This window comes from Mustela erminea, chromosome 10, assembly GCF_009829155.1.
Source record: "Mustela erminea isolate mMusErm1 chromosome 10, mMusErm1.Pri, whole genome shotgun sequence".
NCBI lineage: Eukaryota > Metazoa > Chordata > Mammalia > Carnivora > Mustelidae > Mustela > Mustela erminea.
In genome coordinates, this window is record NC_045623.1 from 108,605,046 (window position 1) to 108,622,048 (window position 17,003).

General features: G+C 64.8%; 2 protein-coding genes across 9 annotated transcripts in view; one reads left to right on the forward strand and one right to left on the reverse strand.

Moving 5' to 3' along the window:
* Positions 1–18: 18 nt before the first annotated feature.
* On the reverse strand, positions 19–10,067 carry RER1 (retention in endoplasmic reticulum sorting receptor 1). 2 transcript variants are annotated; one of them, XM_032361781.1, is made up of 7 exons: positions 9,936–10,067; positions 6,654–6,741; positions 5,445–5,549; positions 4,004–4,103; positions 2,583–2,661; positions 1,255–1,390; positions 19–676 (listed from the first exon to the last, which is right to left on the reverse strand). In XM_032361781.1, the coding sequence occupies exons 2-7, from the start codon at positions 6,732–6,734 to the stop codon at positions 587–589; spliced, it is 591 nt and encodes a 196-aa protein (XP_032217672.1). In that variant the 5' UTR covers positions 6,735–6,741; positions 9,936–10,067; the 3' UTR covers positions 19–586. The 2 variants fall into 2 exon arrangements, with proteins under 2 accessions (XP_032217672.1, XP_032217671.1); XM_032361780.1 differs by lacking the exon at positions 9,936–10,067 and adding an exon at positions 8,948–9,135.
* Positions 10,068–10,142: 75 nt separating this feature from the next.
* MORN1 (MORN repeat containing 1) overlaps positions 10,143–17,003 on the forward strand; it is a 49,279-nt gene continuing 42,418 nt past the window's right edge. For all 7 annotated transcript variants that reach the window (XR_004289918.1, XM_032361772.1, XM_032361773.1 and 4 more), the window contains exons 1-6: positions 10,143–10,415; positions 10,900–10,971; positions 12,696–12,794; positions 13,298–13,408; positions 14,736–14,826; positions 15,330–15,417. Coding sequence is in view for 6 of the 7 variants with exons in the window: in XM_032361772.1 (XP_032217663.1) it covers positions 10,295–10,415; positions 10,900–10,971; positions 12,696–12,794; positions 13,298–13,408; positions 14,736–14,826; positions 15,330–15,417 (582 nt within the window). In the remaining variant the exon portion in view is untranslated. The remainder of the gene's footprint in view (positions 10,416–10,899; positions 10,972–12,695; positions 12,795–13,297; positions 13,409–14,735; positions 14,827–15,329; positions 15,418–17,003) is intronic.

The following is a 17,003-nucleotide window of genomic DNA, read 5'->3' on the forward strand; positions in this document are numbered from 1 at the left end:
CAAAATAATTCCAAACAATTAAAATAGAATATATATATTTATAATTCCAGGCCCTCAAAAGCAATCATGGTAATTAAGAACAAAGTTTGAGTCACTAACGATAGAGACCAACGTGAGCCATCTCCGGTACCAGAGGCGAACGGGGACACCGGCACTGGGACCCGCGTTATGGGGATCACCTTCCCAACGTTCTTCCAACACGCAGGAATCAGGTTCGCGTCCTCCTCCAGCTGGGTCACGGGGCCAAGGGCATCCGGGCTGGGGGCAGCTGGGCACAACCCGCTGCTGCTGCGCAGGTCTGTTCCAGGCCGCCCGCCCCTCCCCACGCCCCCACCTGACTGTCCGCCCAGCCAGCGGTTGACTAGAATTCTGTCCATCTGAACACTTGAATGTCACTGAAAAATAAATCAATGCAATTTGGTTTAAAGGTCAGTTTCTTCAAGAACCTGATATTTCAGTTACAAATAATTGAAGCTCCTTTTTAAAAAGAAAATTCGACTCCCTCGAAACCAACTACTTTATGTGCAGAAGAAGGCATTGTTACAATGGCTCAGACCCGTCCTCGGCCCCGCGGTCCGGCCGGCGTCTAGCTCGCGAACGTCTTGCCCGCGTCGTCCTTCCCCTTGTACGTCCTCTTGCCGTGCGTGAACGGGATGTACCGGTACTTGATCATGTGCTGGGGACAGAGACACTCGCTTCAGAGGGCTTCACCATGAACTACGTTTCCTCCAAATCTGAATCCTGACCCTCTCCACGCACAGGGCAAGGAAACCAGGGAGCCAACCAGCTTCTAGTCCCCTCCCCACCGGTGACACAGCAAAACCCTCCCGAGCTCACTGGAAATCCCGAGGGTCTGGGAAAGGGGTCATGACCCCATGCATGCAGGAGGGGCCGGGCCAGGGGGGCTGGGGACCCCTACGACACCCCCAGAGGCATGGGGATAAAGCCGCCCTGGGAGCCATTTGAGAGTGATGTCGGCGTAACACTCGCTGACGGGTGGGCCCTGGGCTCTGAGCCCCCAGGACGACGTGCCAGTGAGGCCAGCATGGCAGAACCGAGGGCCTCTCCCACCGGGCCCCCAGGGAGCGAGCGGTCTGGGTGGGGGGGACACACAGCTGCACCACAGGACACATCTGTGTTGGCCCTTGGCGGCAAGGGGCTGTGCCATGCGCCTATGGCCCAAGGCTTTGTGATGCTCCAAGGACAGTCAAGACCCGAGCGGGGCTCTCCGCGCCCACCGCCGCCCGCGCTCACCTTTATTTGCCTCTTCATGGTGATGCAGAAAAGCATGATGAAGTACATCACCAGGATGGGCCAGAACACTGGCACGTTGAACGCCTCAAAGAAGGTGCAGGCCATGGCCACGAGGATGCCCTTGGTCGCCGCGTGCCTTAAAGCAGGGGAGGAGGTCAGCGCCGCCAGCTGCCCGGCCCAGCAGCATCCCTGCTTGGGGCAGCAGTGGCGCGGTGTTTCCTACGGGGGCGCCACGCGGAACCACAACACGGCAGTCCCTTAGTCCCTCGAAAGCCCCCGTCACCTTCCAAAATTAGAGTATGAAACGTTCAGTGAAAACGTGCAACTGCTCAGGCCACACGCACCTCACGTGTGCCCCCTGGAATAAGCCCCAGGCGCCCGGCAGGCCCCACCCCCGGACCGTGCACTGCTGAGACCCCGGGCCCCCGGGCAGCCCCCTTCAGCTCTGCGCCGAGCCCATCGGGCTCACGGCTCTACTGAAAATGCTCCTTGGCGCTCCCGCTCCGAAAGGCCAGCTTCCTCGGAGTGACCTGCAGGGCTGGCCGGCCTGCCATCAGTGCCCTGCCCGCAGTGCCCTGGCTCCAGCCCTGCACACCCGACGGGCGGCCTGCAGAGTGCTGCCACATCCCACACCCAGCACCAAGAACACAAAGATGGGGCAGCTTGTGCCTTCGGCTTTTGGCTCCAACAAATACAGGACAGATGAGGGCACAGCCTCCATGGGGTGGGGGTCACCTTCATGCACGCTTCATGCACGACAGGAGGGTCACCCGTCCACCTGCCCCATGCGTCCTTGTGCAACATCACACAGATGTCACCACCTCCGGGAGGCCTGGGGGACAAGCCAGTCCCATCCGAGCCCCACCCCAGCATGTTGGTGAAAGCAGGTCTCCCCAAGGCTATGTCCACTCAGAAGGGCCCAGCCCTGCCTCTGTGCGGACACCCCGAGCAGGAGGGCAGGGGAGGCGGCGGGAGGAGCAGCACACAGGCCGGCCAGTCCGAGCAGGGCGGCCAGAGCCCGTGCGCGTGTCCTTCCGGAGGCCACGTCTGGACATACCCACGACCCTCCGCCCAGAAGCAGCTTCTCTTCTGCTGGTTCCGAAGAGCCACGAGGCCCTGGGCTCGCCTACAGAGGTCCCTGTGACCTGCCTCCACGCCCCACCCACTGCGACTCACATTTTGGATGAATGTTCGAAACACACACCATAAAGCTCTCGTTTTTGAAGAAGTCTTTGCTGGCGAACTAGAACAAAACCCCTCTGTTCTCAGTCTTATTAGCCACACTGAGGACAAGTGTCTTTCTCGACTACCCTCAGGAATGAACTCACCAAAATTTAAACTCTGGAAGCCTTCGAATGAAGGGCCGGAACTCCTCATTCTGTTTGGTTGGTAATGAGGGGCCGTCATCTGAAAGGCAGAATCTCCGTGAGACAGCGCGGGCGTGGCACCCACCTGCCCGTCACTCCGGCTCCTGCACTAGCGGGCCTCACGCGTCGCACACGCGTCTTCGTTATTTAACCGAACAGAACACGGGAAACCTTCAACCGATTTAGGAATCAATTCATTGCTTCAGAAGATTCAGAACAGAATTTCTTTTTTGAAAGAACTACACATTTTAAACGACTGCGTAAAATTAAAACGCAGACCGATTTCCAGACACACGTCAGCCGCAGCACACAGGGACACGGAGCAAACGAGAACGCGGACGGAAAAGGAACGGAGACGCACAAAGCTTTACCTGCCGAGAGTCCGACTCAGGACAGCTACGCCCTCCGGCACAGAGTCCCCCCACGCTGAATCCCCTGGCTGGGCCCCCCCGAGCACCCCCAATGCTGAGCCCCCGGCTGAGCCCCCCCACTTGCTGAGCCCCCCACACGGCCCCAGCCGTCCGCAGGCAGGCGCCCTCCCCAGCGACACACAGAACCCCAGGCCTCATCGTCTAACTCCCTCAAATGGCAACAAATGGGAGTTGTGTTTCCTTTCAGGTTTTCCTCAGATGCTCCACGGAGAAAAACCACAGGCTTCTGGTTAGCATCTGAGCAGCCCGGGGAAGACGGCGAGTGCCCGGAAGCACGGGGGTCACAAAGAGGAATCCACGGTCAGGCAGCTGCACCTGGGTTCTTCCCACGGTGGCGACACGCACTGGCAGGAGGGACCAAGTCCCCAGGTCTGTGCCCCACCCCCACCTACCCTTCCCCAGCCTGACAGGCAGGTGTGGACCTGGCCCTCCTACCTGGCCCAGGGAGGGCCAAGAACAGCTTGAGCCAAGAAATTTTCAATCCATCGTCCCTGGAAATCAGGGAGCGTCACCACCCTCAGCGGGACCCACCTGTGTGTGCTCAGAATCCCAGTGGGCACTACTGGGCACAGCATGCTGCCCACAGAACCCTCTGGGCCCCCAAGAAGGGGGCCTACCCACGGGGCATAGATAGGACTCAAGGACAGTCCTGGCCCTGCTCCCACGCACTCTGCCACGCGACCCTGGCCAATCCGGTGACCCAAGGGACCTCCGCTTCCTCATCAGCAACCCAGGTTGGCAGGAACGCCCACCCACGACATGACAGAGTTGAATGACTCAACCTACACCCCGGTCTATCATCACCGACGTTCTATGTACACTTTAAACACCAAGAGGACCTAGTCTCAAAAGTTCAGATTTGTAAGGTTTCTAGAGAAAATGAGGCCGTCTGCGAAGTGCACAAAATCCCGAGCCCCCCGGACAGAGCCGAGCAGACGGTCTCCACCGTACCTGAGTCCTCCATCAGGGAAGGGTCCACTTTGGGAGAGAGGAAGGCTATAAAAAGATTGAGGTGGTAGATCCCCAAGGCGTAGGTCACGATGTACCAGCCCTGCAAGAGAGGAGCCCCCGGTCAGAGCCGCCGCCCAGCCCCGCCCCAAGCAGCCCCCAACGTTCCCAGAACTCGCGGCCTTGTTGGAGCTCAGCGTCAAAGCGTGCACGACCTGCTCCCAGTCCGGAGACTGCACGAGGCCAGAGAGGCACAGTGAGCACACGCGATGACCGTCTAACTCCAGCGACTGCGTGCGACAATGCACAAGCCACGGGGCAAAGAACAACCTTCTGCACCCGAAGCCGCCAGCTCCCCACCAGAGCGGCAGCAGGAGGATTTCCTTAGAGCCACGCGCCTGAGCCGGGCTGCCCCACGGGGCGGGTGCGGACCAGGCACTGAAGGACGCTGGCATGGACGCCGGGCCCAGACCCTGCCTCACGGACGGCTGCCTGCACCGGTATACGGGATCTGAGCCACCGGCCGGGACGCGCCAGCTCTGACGCACGTGGTGGGCCCCTCACACCGCCACCCGCTGGTCAGGGCTGTTAACGGTCTTTGCCCAGGAGAAATCCAGAACCGGAAAAATCAGGAAATCAAGAATGAGGTTAAAAAAAAACGTGGAGGGGCGGGGGGGGGGGGGGGGGGGGGGGGGGGGGGGGGGGCCCCCAGTCCTTAAGCCTCTGCCTTTGGCTCAGGTCATGATCTCGGAGTCCTGGGATCGAGCCCGGCATCAGGCTCCCTGTTCAGTGGGGAGCCTGCTTCCCTCTCTCTCTCTCTGCCTGTGTGTGCTCTCTCTCAAGAAAATAAAATCTTTAAAACAAAAACAACAAACAACCACCACCACCACGGCGGAGCCAAAAACCCTCCTCGGAAGACACCAAGAGACGGGGGCACCAGCAGGGCATCACGGACCCGGGATTCGGTTCATTGAAAAGCATCACGTTCACCCTGTCGGCCCAGGATGTGGTGCGTCATCAATCCTAAAAGCCCAAAAACTGTGCACACAAACGAGGAAATCCTTCCGCCTTCGAACTTCCCAAGTCTGGAAACTGCAGACAGGATGTGGGGGCTGAGGGGCTTCCTGCCGCGGAGCCACACCTGCGGCCGCAGCAAGAGCACACATGGCTCGGAGGACAACTGCGTCCCCACGCCACCTGCAGCCCTCCACCGAGGTCTCCGCGTCACTCCTCCCGTTAGAGGACGGGCCGAGTTCCCACACAAACAGCAATCCTGACGACGACCAACTCCTGACGGTCAACTCCAAGTCAATTGTAGCCAGGCTGCGCCCTGCCACCCGGACCCCTCCTACTCCAGAAACAAAGGAGAAAACCCACGTGCCAGCCACAGCCACACCTGGACCGCGTGGAGATGGCAGGGGCTCGGCTCCCAGCCCACACCTACCTGCAGCAGGTAAACTCGAATCATGTAGACGAAGCTGAGGCCCAGCGTCACCAGCCATCGCACGGCGGTGTACGGCGTGGACTTGTCTAGCCAGGACTGATAGATCTAGAAAGACAGGGGTCACACGCTGTGGACCTCACAGCACACTTCCCTGAGCACCGGCTTTGCACGTGACGTCACCAACACAAAGCAGCAACCACGAGGACCCCCAATTCCTGACACAGGCCCACCCCTGAAGCAGAATGAGTACAGAACCATCTCTCAGGGCATCAGCCCGAGGGGTCGCTGTGGGGTCACCTAACTTCACCCCGAGAGCAGCGAAGAACGTGGGCACCTTACGGGAGGCTCCGTCTGCGGGTCCCGCGCCTCCCGGCCCCGGCCCTGCCCTGCCCAGCAGCCCCAGCAGCCCCAGCCTCCGCTCTCAGGACCGTCGGCCACAGCCTCATCTCCGGCAGGTGTGGAGCTCAGGCGCGGTGGGCAAAAAGCGCCGAGTTTCCAGAAGGAATTCTTGGTTTCACCCACACAGGCACGTGCGCGTGCAAGCACATGTCATCAGCAGACGTGCGCGAGTTTTAATTTTGCAGTTAACTTTTCAACTCTTAATTTTTTATGAAAAACTTCTACTGTTCATCAAAGCAAGAGTACTCGCCACCTGGCCTTTAATAACTACGAAGTTTTCCAAATGTTTTCTAACTTTAGGAACACACGTTTTTTAAATTCTAAGCCCAAACGTCAGTATGTGCAACTGCTGACCCAATCGGACGCCCGAACTCCGTGTCCGAACGCGGCTTCAGGCACCGCTGCCTGCGCCAGGCCTCAGCACAGCCCACAGGGACGCCCACAGGTCAGCGCGGAGCTGGGCCAGGGCCCGCGGAGGCAGTGGCCCCGAGAGAGGACGGTAAGCGCATGGCAGCGGCCACCGCCACCCCGAGCTAAGAAGCGTTTCCATGTTTTTAAAGGTTATTGGGGGACAAAAAAACCACCCAAGTGTATGTCAGAGCACACGGGTGGCCCTCAAGGCCTAAACTGCTGTCTGGCCCTTTAGGGAAGAAGAGACGGGCACGTCGGCAGCCGCGGGAACGTGGAAGGCGAGGCCGGCAGAGCGGGCGGCCGGCGCCCCGCAGGGAAACGTCCAAGGTCAGCGGCTGCTCACTCTGTTCAACTCGCCCGCTCATCTGCCAGTCACGTCTTCAACCCTCGAAAACCAACCTGTCCGAGTCTTGTGAAGAATCTGTACACCACGGAGGGTTTCCCATGGACCGAATCTCCAACGCTGTCACCTTCAGACATTCTGTAACTGAGACACAGACGAGAGACCTTAAGTGAAAGCGTCCGGGGCTCTTGTCACCTCGCCCCATTTCCACCAACACGACCGAGCAAGCTCTCCCGGGGCTCGCTACTTCTCTCCGGGTGTCTTCGCCGTGAGCTGTCCAGGAAAAAGAAACCAGCAAGAGGGCCGCCCGCGGGGCTCAGCCGTTAGGTATCCGCCTCCTGATTTTGGCTGAGATCGTGACGCCAGGGTGGGGAGCCGGAGCCCCACGTCGGGCTCTGCACTCAGTGGGGAATCTGCTTCAGATTCTTTCTCCCTGTGCCTCCCCGCCCCCCGCGCTGAAACAAAACTTGGAAAGAGGGTGGGGTGCCCCGGCAGAGAGCCAGAATGGTGCGGCGCTGGACGGACCTGTGTTTCTGCAAGCGCCGCCTGGCCTGCGTGCCTCCCGCTGGTCCCCAGGAGCGGCCCTCGCTGACCATGGAGTCCTACGGACACACTTTCCCTGGGGCTGGTCCACACCACAGGCCACTGCACCCATATCTCCCTCCTCTTGCCTATTCCTAGGGCTCCCCCCAGCAACCCCTCTCTCCAGGCCAGGGCTCTGTCCAGGCTGCTCCCCAGGGCACCAGCTGTGCAAGTCCTGGCCTCCTCGAGGCCTGGCCCTCCGCTCCACGAACGCCACGCGATCCCCAGGAGGGAGCCCAGGCCTGGGCCCCGGCTGGTGGCAAGTGGAACTGAGCTACGCGCTCCTGACTATTTCAACAAGCTGCTGCGGGTCGCAGGAGGAGTTAGCGGACGAGAAGCCCGATAACCCAGGGAGCTTAATCACCGCATCTCACTAAGGACGAGAGTCTCAAACAGTCCAAGCCACTGGCCAAGGTCAGGAGCGGCCGTGCCAGACCTCAGGCTCTCTGTGTGAGCACATTGCCGCCCAGCCCAGACGACGGAGGTGCTGCGGAAGACGCCCAGGAACGCTCAGCACTGGCCCCCACTACCTGTGGGCAGCGCCTCCCCTGACGAGCACCACGGCAAGGTTGGGGCCCGGAAGCAGACGCAGACTCCAGCTCCCCGTCCCTGCCCCAGGCTCCTGCGCTGTACGGCGTGCGGCCGCGGTCTCCTCGCCCGGCCCTCGGCGCTCCCGGACCCAGAGCCTTCCCGTGCACACAGGACAGCGAGGCTCATAGCGGCCGCAGGGGCCCCATGGGTCGCAAGCTGAACCCACACCCGCCCGGGGCCGTGCTTCCCCGTCACACCCTCACGGTAAGCGCTCGGGACACCCTCTGTCCAATACGGAGTCCGCAGGCCCACGGGACCCTCGACCTCCAGCGGAAACTTTCAATCACAGCCGAGCGACGGAGACCACCTGGGCGGCCGCCGCGCGTCACGTCTGCATTCCAGGTGTAACGGACTCCACCGGCACCGCAGGCCGGGCAGAGGGCCAGGCGTGTCCAGGAGCAGACGGGGAAATGCCCTCTGCCCTCACGAGACGCAGGAAGAACGGATGACTGAACCGAGCTGATGACTCACGGCCCCGGGGCCCCAGCTCCCCAGGAGGTGTTTCCACACTCCGGTGAGAGAACCCTGCGTTTCAGGACGGGCTGGGCCGGAACGCATTCCCCGGGACGGCCGGCCTCCCAGTGCAGGCCACAGCCAGGCCGGCAGAAAGCTAGAGCAGCAGGCGTCCCTGACCTGGGGACCCGCACAGGTCTGCTCCTACCTGCCCGCAGGCCCGCGTTCACCGCACAACGCCGCCGCGCCGACACAGGCAGGGCACGCAGTGGAGCGCGCGCCTGGCGAGCCCTGGACGCACGCACGCTGGCCGGACGCCTGCTTCTTTCAGAGAAACGCGCAGAAATCACGGCCAACACACGTCCCCCGGCCTCTGACACGCTCCACGTCCCCCGGCAGCGGCTCCCCCGTCTCAAGGAGACGGTCACAGTGACGTAAAGCAGGCGCAACCTCCCTCCGGAGTCCAGGCCCGCCACTTTCGAGCAGGACGGCCGGGGCGGCCCCTTGTTCCAACCTGCGAAGCGGGGTGCCAGCACCTCAGCACCTCCTCCAAGGCTTCCCCCGGGGAGTCAGCGGAGCAGGAGCCTGAGCCTGGCCGGGCGAGCGCGCCGCCCGCCTCGCACGGGCCCACAGGGGAGCCCCTTCCCTCTGCTCAGCTGGAAGGCGGCCTCTGCCCCAGGCCCGCCCGGCCAGCAATGCCTGAGTCACCTCACCCTGTTCTTACTGGGGCAGCAGCCGGTCTCTGACTTCCACCATTCCTCCCGCGGGAACCTCTGGGCCACGGCTACCGGCTGCCCCTAAACAGGCCCGGCCGCGGCGGGCGATGGGCAGGTCACCTGTTGCACTTCACGGCTCCATGCGGACACGCGCGGGCACACGGGGCAGCAGAACATCCCGCCATCCCAGGACACAGCGACCGGGTCACGCCGGCAACCCTGTACAAAACTGAGCGCCGCGTCCCGGCCCGGCCCGGTCCGCACGCCCCCAGCGGCGAGCGCCGCCCTGAGAGCCTCGGAGCCGGCGGCCAGGCAGCCGGGTCGTCCCCGCTTCGCTCCTCCTCCGCGCTCCTGCCAGGCGCGGTGCGGGGCAGGGCCACCGGCGGCCTCCGGTGCGTCCCCTCCGCTGAGACGCCCTCCGGACGCCACACTCATTCTCGGCCGAACCGCCTTCCCGGGCCAGGGCCCCTCCCGCCTCGGAGCGTGACCGCGGCCACGGCGCCCCCGGGGACCGCCGCGCCCCCGGGGACCGCCGCGCCCCTGGCCGTGAGCTGGGTGTCGCTCACGGGGACTCCAGCCGCCCTGCTGGGAAGAACGATCTCGGGGAAACTTCGGGGCTCCCGGGCCGCGCGGCCTGAGGGCACGACGAAGCGGGGCCCCGAAGGCGGCGAGGGCGAGGGCGGCCGGCCATGGGCACCGTCGGACGCGAGGCGGCCGCAGGACGTGGCGGGGCGGCCGCGCTGCGCGGGGTCTCGGAGATCACCTTGAGCGACCCCACTCGCCGCGTCGGCGCGCCCCCACCTGAGCCCCACGACGAGCCCCGGGCTCCAGGGAGGACCGACGGGGCGGAGCGCGGCCGACCCCTCCCCGCGCGCCCGCGGGTGGGGGCGGGGCGGTCCCTGCGCGCCCTCGGGGGTGGGGGGGGACCCGCGACCCCAGGCCCGCCCGGCCGAGCCCGCCGCCCCGCCCGCCCGGACACCCGCCGCCCGCCGGCACCTCGCCGCTCCCTGCGGCCGAGCGCGGTCTCCGAGGGCCGCGGGCAGGAGGACGCGGGCAGGCGGCCGCGCCGGCGCTTCGCACGGTCGGGAAGAGCCAGCCGAGCACTTCCGCTCTGTCCTGTGCGGCACCGCCTCCGGAGCCTCCAAGATGGCCGTCGGGGCGGAGCCGAGAGCCTCCAACCATTTCCGCTTCCGGTGCGGGGCGCCCGGGCCGTTGGCTGGGCGGTCCCCTCGGCGGAAGGGACGTCATGGCGGAAGCGCACCATGCTGCGCATGCGTCGGTGCCTCTAAGGGCTCCGAGCCGGCACAACTCCACTCCACAGATTGCTATCGCCCAGGGACTTGGCCCACGGGCCAATGGAGGAGAGGTTTGCGGTTGCTAAGGAAACCCGTAGCGGCAAAATGGCGGCGGCGGGCGGCGGGAGCCCGAGCTGCAGCCCGCCGCTCCAGGACCCGCCGAGGCGGCCGCCGCGGGATGGTAACGGCTGCGGCCGGGGCCGGGTCTCCGTCCGCGATGCGGGGGGGAGACGGGCGCGGTCCCGGCGGCCACCGCGCGCTCTCGGCCCCAAGCCCAGCCGGCGGCCCCCGGGGAGCCCCGGCGCCCCAACCCTGGGAGGGGCGGCCCCGCGGCGGGCGGGCTTCCGAGCTCGCGGAGCCGAAGAACCGTGTTGGGGTAGAGCCCGAGCGGCCCCGCGGCGGGTGCCGGAGCCCGGGGACTCGCACGCTGCCCGCGGCGCGGGGCTGGGGGAGGCGCGCCCCGCCGTGCCCCCGGGGCGCGGGTGTGGATTTTGTCCCGGGAGCGCGAGAGGCCGCGGGGAGCCGTGCCGCCCCCTCAGCCGGCCGCCGTCGCCGCTCCGCACGCCGCGGCCCCCGGGACCTGCCCCACGCGCGCGGCCCCCGCCCCCGGGGCTCGCTGGCCGGCGCGGGACCTGCCTCAGGCGTGCGCCTCCCTCCGCTTGCAGGCCGCGGCGTCTACGTGTACCCGAACCCCTTCTTCCGCTACGACGGCGAGTGGAGGGGAGGAAGGACGCACGGTGAGGCTCCCCCGCGGCCGCGCGGCCCCGCACCCGAGCCCGGGGCGCCCGCCGGCCGCGGCCCCACACGGCCTCTCGCTGGGGCCGGGACGGCCGGTCCCCGCAGGCTGAGAGCTCGCCGGGCGGCACATGCCCTCCCGGGGGCTCCGGGGCACCCCGGGCAGGGGAAGCCCCCGCCTAGACGTCCTCCTGGGCTCAGCGAGTCTGTCCCTGCCCAAGTGGACGTCGCCCTCGCGGTTTACGTTGACGAGTTTCGCTGTGTTCCGCGGGTGCGAACCGAGACGTGCGGGGCCCCCGCGCCCCCGGCTCCCAGCGGCGGCGTCCGCGGTGGCCGAGCTGTGGGCCGAGCCCGGCCTCCGCCCCGGAGACGGGAGGAGGAAGACGCGGTCCGTAGTAAGGACGACTGCTCAGCCGTCTGACACCGGAGAAATGAAAAAACCCGAAATCTTGATATTTGCAAGGACGGGGAGGGAGCTAGAGGGTATTACCGAAGGGAAGTAAGTCGGAAAGACAGACGGCCGGCGACCTCAGCATGCACGGATCCTAGGGAACAAACCAGACGCTCGGAGGGGAAGCGGGGAGTGAAACAACAGTAAAACCGAGGGCGGGACCCCGCGGGACGTGCTGAGCTCTAGGAAACAGTGCGGCGGGGGGCGACGGACCGGCGCGGAGGAGGCGCCTGACGGACTGAGCCCTGGGAGTTGTGTGCAGCGCCCGAACCCCGGGATTCTACCCCGGCGACTAGTCCACAGTGTACTTACCTCAGTTGAACTTTAAAAAAAAAAATTTTTTTAAGGAAGAGATTACCTACTTCTACGGAAAATCTCAGCATTAAAAGGAAGTCCTGAGCCTGAGCAGCCGGAGCCCCCCCAGGGGTGAGCCCCGACATTCCCGCTGGACGTGCACACAGTGTGACGTCTGTTTGGGGATTCTGCCTGCTCACGTCCCTGCCTGGTTTTCCGCTGGAGCATTGGTCTTTTAGCATTTTCTCATGTGAGCTCTTTTTGTGTCTGCTTTTGTCTGAAATCTCTGCTTCTCTTCCTCTGGGCCAGACGTGCAGACTCATGTCTGAGACCCTTGCCAGAGCCTGGCCTGGACAGCAGGGTTCCCCCTTTTTTATTTTTATTTTTATTTTTAATTTACTTCTTTTTTTTAAAGATTTTATTTATTTATTTGACAGAGAGAAATCACAAGTAGATGGAGGGGCAGGCAGAGAGAGAGAGGAAGAAGCAGGCTCCCCGCTGAGCAGAGAGCCGGATGCGGGACTCGATCCCAGGACCCCGAGATCATGACCTGAGCCGAAGGCAGGGGCTTTAACCCACTGAGCCACCCAGGCGCCCCTGTTCCCCCTTTTTAAATGTATTCTTGAGTGCCACCCTGTGTCCACAGACTCCATTTCTTCCGGCCCTGGTCCTGATGGAGGCCGGGTGACTGCCGTGTCCCCTCTGAGGAGGTTAGGATGGGTCCTCCCTGCACTTGGACAGTGCTGCTGTCATCCCAGCTGAGACAGTGGGTCTTAGTTATGTGTCGACAGTGTTTTTATGGAGAAACGTGTATGTGGGTGAGTTTGCAGTGAGCAGGCGTGGGACGAGAGGCCGAGCCGAACACGGGCCTGAGAGCTTCAAAGTCCTGGTCTTCCCTCGGGGAAACCAGTCCCGCCACGCATGGGCAGCGGGGGTTTCTCCGGCTTCGGTCGGACTTCACATCATGATTTCTTTCCCCAGGCCAGGGCAAGCTGCTGTTTAAAGACGGGAGTTACTACGAAGGCGAGTTTGTGGACGGGGAGATCACAGGGGAAGGCTGCCGGCTCTGGGCCTCATCAGGTTAGCGGGGGACGGTGCAGGCGTGCTGACTGCTCTCTCACAGACTGTCTCTGCTGTAAGGTGTCCCTGGCTTCAGGGTGCAGAAGGCACCTCCATTTGTGAAGCGTGGGCCCCCCGTTTCCATCATGTCCCCCACATCAGCACCATGCCAGCCTAGGGCCGGGGCAGCCCCTCCCAGACCTTCTCGGGCAAGCGTGGTGGTGGTTCTCCCGTGGAGGGAAGCCCAGCCCCACAGGTTCTGACCCACAGAGGCCTTTGCCCTTGGGCCCCGGGATGCCGCAGAGGAGATCCGCGCCCACACAGTCACGGGACGGCGCGACCGAGCCCACCTAATCCTAGTTTCTCCCATTCGCCACAGTGAGCAGGAGATGTGGAGACTCGCTCACGTGTTCTGCAACGGCACTTGCTGCCCCCGTTGGTCAGGGCGGGGAGGGACGGGGCTGGACCCGCAGGGACGCAGGAGCAGCTCTAACCCCGACTGCCCTTCTCCACGTCTGCCCCAGGGGACACCTACTCTGGACAGTTTGTCCTGGGAGAGCCTCAAGGATACGGCCTCATGAAGTACAAAGCTGGCGGCCATTACGAAGGGGAGCTCGCCCACGGCCTGAGAGAAGGTCTGACGCCCACGGGAGCCGAGTGCGGCAGGGGGCTCTGTGGGGAGCCCTGGGCCCCAGCGCGCCGCCCTGAGATCTGACTCGGGGCCTGACGTCCGCCCGGCAGAGCCGGCGGCGCGCTTCTCTCTGTCCCCAGAACCACGTGGGCTGCAGTTCCGTGGGGGGGCCGTGGCCCGGGGACCCCGCCTGCTGGGGCTGAGACTGTAGGGCGCGCCTCGGTTCCCTGCCGTGCTTAAAACCCAGCGGCTCAGAAAACCGCTGTTGAATTACTGGCCTGCAACCCCAGGGCTCAGCCGCCTGCCCCTGGCTCGGTGAGGCGAGGTTTCCGGCCCCACATGCGGTCGCCCCTGCGGTGGTGGTGCTCAAGCAGGGCTGGGGGGTCCTGGACCCTGGCCCAGAGCCTCAGTGCTGCTGGGGGGCAAGAAGCGGCGGGTCCTCTGAGAACGGGCTGCTGGGCAAAGCCAGTCAGGAGGGCACAGGCTGGGGGCGAAGCAGGGTCTGCCCGGGGAGGGGGGGGGGGCGGCGGTGTGCATCCCCAGCCGCGGAGACTGAAGCACTGGCTGTTGTAGACGAGCCCCCAGGGGCCAGCCCCGCAGCCCCGCAGCCTCCGGTCCTTGTCCTCGCACGGGGAGGCGCGCTCACAGGCGTCTCGCACCACACAGCGAAGCTCTCACACTTGTCCTCTGGCCTTCGTTTTCTTTTTCTTTTTTTGAGATTCATTTGTTTCAGAGAGAGAAGGCGTGCCGGCAGGGGAGGGGTGAAGGGGGAGACTCAAACACACTCCCTGCCTAGCGTGGAGCCTGACGTGGGGCTCAATCTCGTGAGATCATGACCTGAGCTGAAGCCAAGAGTCGGACCTTCCCCCAGCAGATACCCCAGGTCCCCCGTCCTCTGGCCTTTAGACCAAGGGCCTCTGAGTTGGTCACTGGAGGCCCAGCACTGCCCTGTCTCTGTGAGACACAGTTTCCCGCGGACTGACGCCACGGCAGAGCTGTGGGGTGGCCCCAGCCAGACAGCAGGGCACTCCCGCCTCAGATGCTGGGGCCTGGGGGAATTTAAGGGGCGCCCCTCCCACCCTTGCTCAGCGCCTTTGAGAGCTGGACCCTAGAAGCACTTTCACAGGCGTGACAGTCCCTGGGGCCACGCCAAGTCACAGTGCTGTCTTCCCCGGGCGCCCCCGGCCTGGGAGGGTGACCTGGTTCCTGGAATGGAGCTGACCACGGCTCTCGTCCTAATCCGGCGCCGCTCTCTGGGGGCAGGGGTGGAAGCAGGGTCCCCACAACAGGAGTCAGGAGGTGACGCTCGCTGCCCTGGGCTCCCTCCCTAGGACACGGGCACCTGGTGGACCAGGACGGACAGGCCTACTGGGGGTCGTTCCATAACAACAAGCGGCACGGCCAGGGGCACATGGTCTTCCGGTGAGTATGCCGCCCCCCTCCCCGGGGCGTCTGCAGCACTCGCGTCTGAGCTCTCAACTCCTGACGCTGGTTACTGGTGCGTTCAGTAGGGAGAACCTCCCTGCCAGGTAAACGCCTGGTGGAAGCTTGGGCGGCGGGAGGGGGACGGGCGGGGCCTCTCTCGGGCACCCGGACGCAGTGGGCCTGCCTTGCCGTCGGTTGCTCGCACATGATGCCGCCACGGCCACGTGTGGTTCACAGCGACTCATCCTCAAGCCTTACATGCCTGCGGGCCGGGCGGGTCGGGCTGCCGGCCGCTGCCATCACTCCCTGCCGAGCGCCGGGGCCGCCTGCCCGTCCACAGCAGGCCCTGGCAAGGCACGAGCTCATGCCATCTGCTTGGGCCCACGTTTGCCTCGGGCCCGGTGGCGCGTGCTGAGCCCCGGCCGGAGGAGCGGGGCTGAGTCAGCGCCGCCACCTGGCCCTCCGCGGTCTGAGAGCAGCCCCTGTGTCTGTGTCCCCAGGAACGGCGACAAGTACGAAGGCGACTGGGTCCGGGACCAGCGTCAGGGGCACGGGGTGCTGTTCTGTGCTGACGGCTCCACCTACAAGGTACCTGGAGACGTGGCCGGACCCCAGGCTCTTGGGGGCCCCACTGGGGTCCTTGTGCCACCGGACACCCTCATGGGGCACCTCGGTGCTGCCCCCCGCCCAGGGCCAGGGAGGGCGGCCGCCCCGCCTGGGAGGAAGTGAGGGCAGGGCCCCGGCTGACACTTGCCCTGTCTGGCTCCTGTGATGCCCCACATCCTGCCGTGTCACCTGTGGGAACGGGGTGATGCTTCTTGTTCCCTTGAGGTCACCTTTGGGGCCAGTGACGGGTTTCCGATGAGAAATGCCCGCCTCGATAATGTGAGGGCACAGGCGAGGCTGCGCACCCCTCCGCATTGCGCAGGCCGTACCCCTCGGGTCTGACCAGGGCCGCGGGGGGTCAGGATGTACACGCAGGTGAGGGAAGACCTCACTGGGACCCCAGAATCCATCATTCATTTTTCTTATCGGACACTGGCCACGTGCCCAGCTGGGACCCAGCGGAGTCGGGGCCAGCGACGTGCGTCTCCTGCGGCAGTTGGTGGCCAGAGTGATGAGTCGCCCCGTTGGCCCCACAGGCAGCTGGGGGCTTCGGGCCTGGCCAGCCTCGCTCCTGTGCCGTTGTGTGAGCTAAGCCCTACATGGTGGCGAGAGCCTCCACGGCTTCTGGACAGCACGGGCGGGGCGGGAGGGGCGCTCCTGGGGCAGGAGGGCAAGGGCGTGGTCTGGCAGGAGGTCCGGGAGGGGCCCAGGGAGACCCTGGCCTCCGGGGGCTGGAGGGGGGTCGTGAGGGTCGCAGGAAGTGCTGGAAGGAAGCAGTAGTCCTCTCTCTGCGTCTGAAGGTCCCGCCTTGTTCCGAGGGCGCTGCGGCCATCAGGAGATGGGAGGGGACGGAGAACAGCCTGGGGGTTCGGACGGAAGACCCCAGCCTCACTGGCAGGTCGGATGTCGGGGCAAAGACCGGAGGAAAAGCAAGGGCGGCCTCTGGATCTGGGACCTGAGCATCGGAGGAAGGCGGTGCCCGGAGTCGAATCCCGCGGGGAGACGGGATCGCCCACGTGTTACTGTGGAAATGGGGCCAGTGGAAGGCCCCGTGGACACCCCCAGAATGGACCTGGGGCCAGCCTGCGTGGCCAGGCTCCTCGGGAAGGGAGACTCGTGTGTGGTGACGTCGCCACGGTGACTTTGCCATGGTGGCTGCGACGCCCCTACTGAATCTGGGGCCACAGGAGCCCAGGTGCTGCTGCACATGGCCGTTCACGCGGGTCCTGCCGCTGCGGAGACCGCATCAGGCAGCCAGGGAGAGACGACGCGGGGCCCAGCTCCCGCAGCACGGAGCCAGACAGGAAGAGTGGCTCTGGGCCGAGAGTGGTAACAGAGCTGGCAGCGTCGCCGACAGCAGCTGGCGGGGCGCCCGAGGGGGCAGCTGGCGTCCCGGCCCCGTGCAGCAGTGCTCCAACGCTGGCCTGGAGCGCAGACGGCCCAGGAAGGCTGTACCCCGGCCTCGGTCAGGGCGGCTGGCAAGGGCCAGCGTCCCCCGTGCGCATCCGTGTTGCTGCCGCCCCGCTGCTTCTATGCCAGGGGCCGTCCGCCCAGTCTCACAGGGCCAG

Bases quoted from the DNA above. Each gene is read 5' to 3' on its own strand.
- RER1 (XM_032361780.1), bottom strand. From the start codon at position 8,979: ATGGTGGAAGTCAGAGACCGGCTGCTGCCCCA. The intron at 5,550-6,653 runs GTTGGTTTTCGA...CTGTCTTTCTAG, and splicing joins TCTTCACAAGACTCGGACAG to ATCTATCAGTCCTGGCTAGA. The intron at 2,662-4,003 runs GTACGGTGGAGA...TCTGCCTTTCAG, and splicing joins TTCCCTGATGGAGGACTCAG to ATGACGGCCCCTCATTACCA.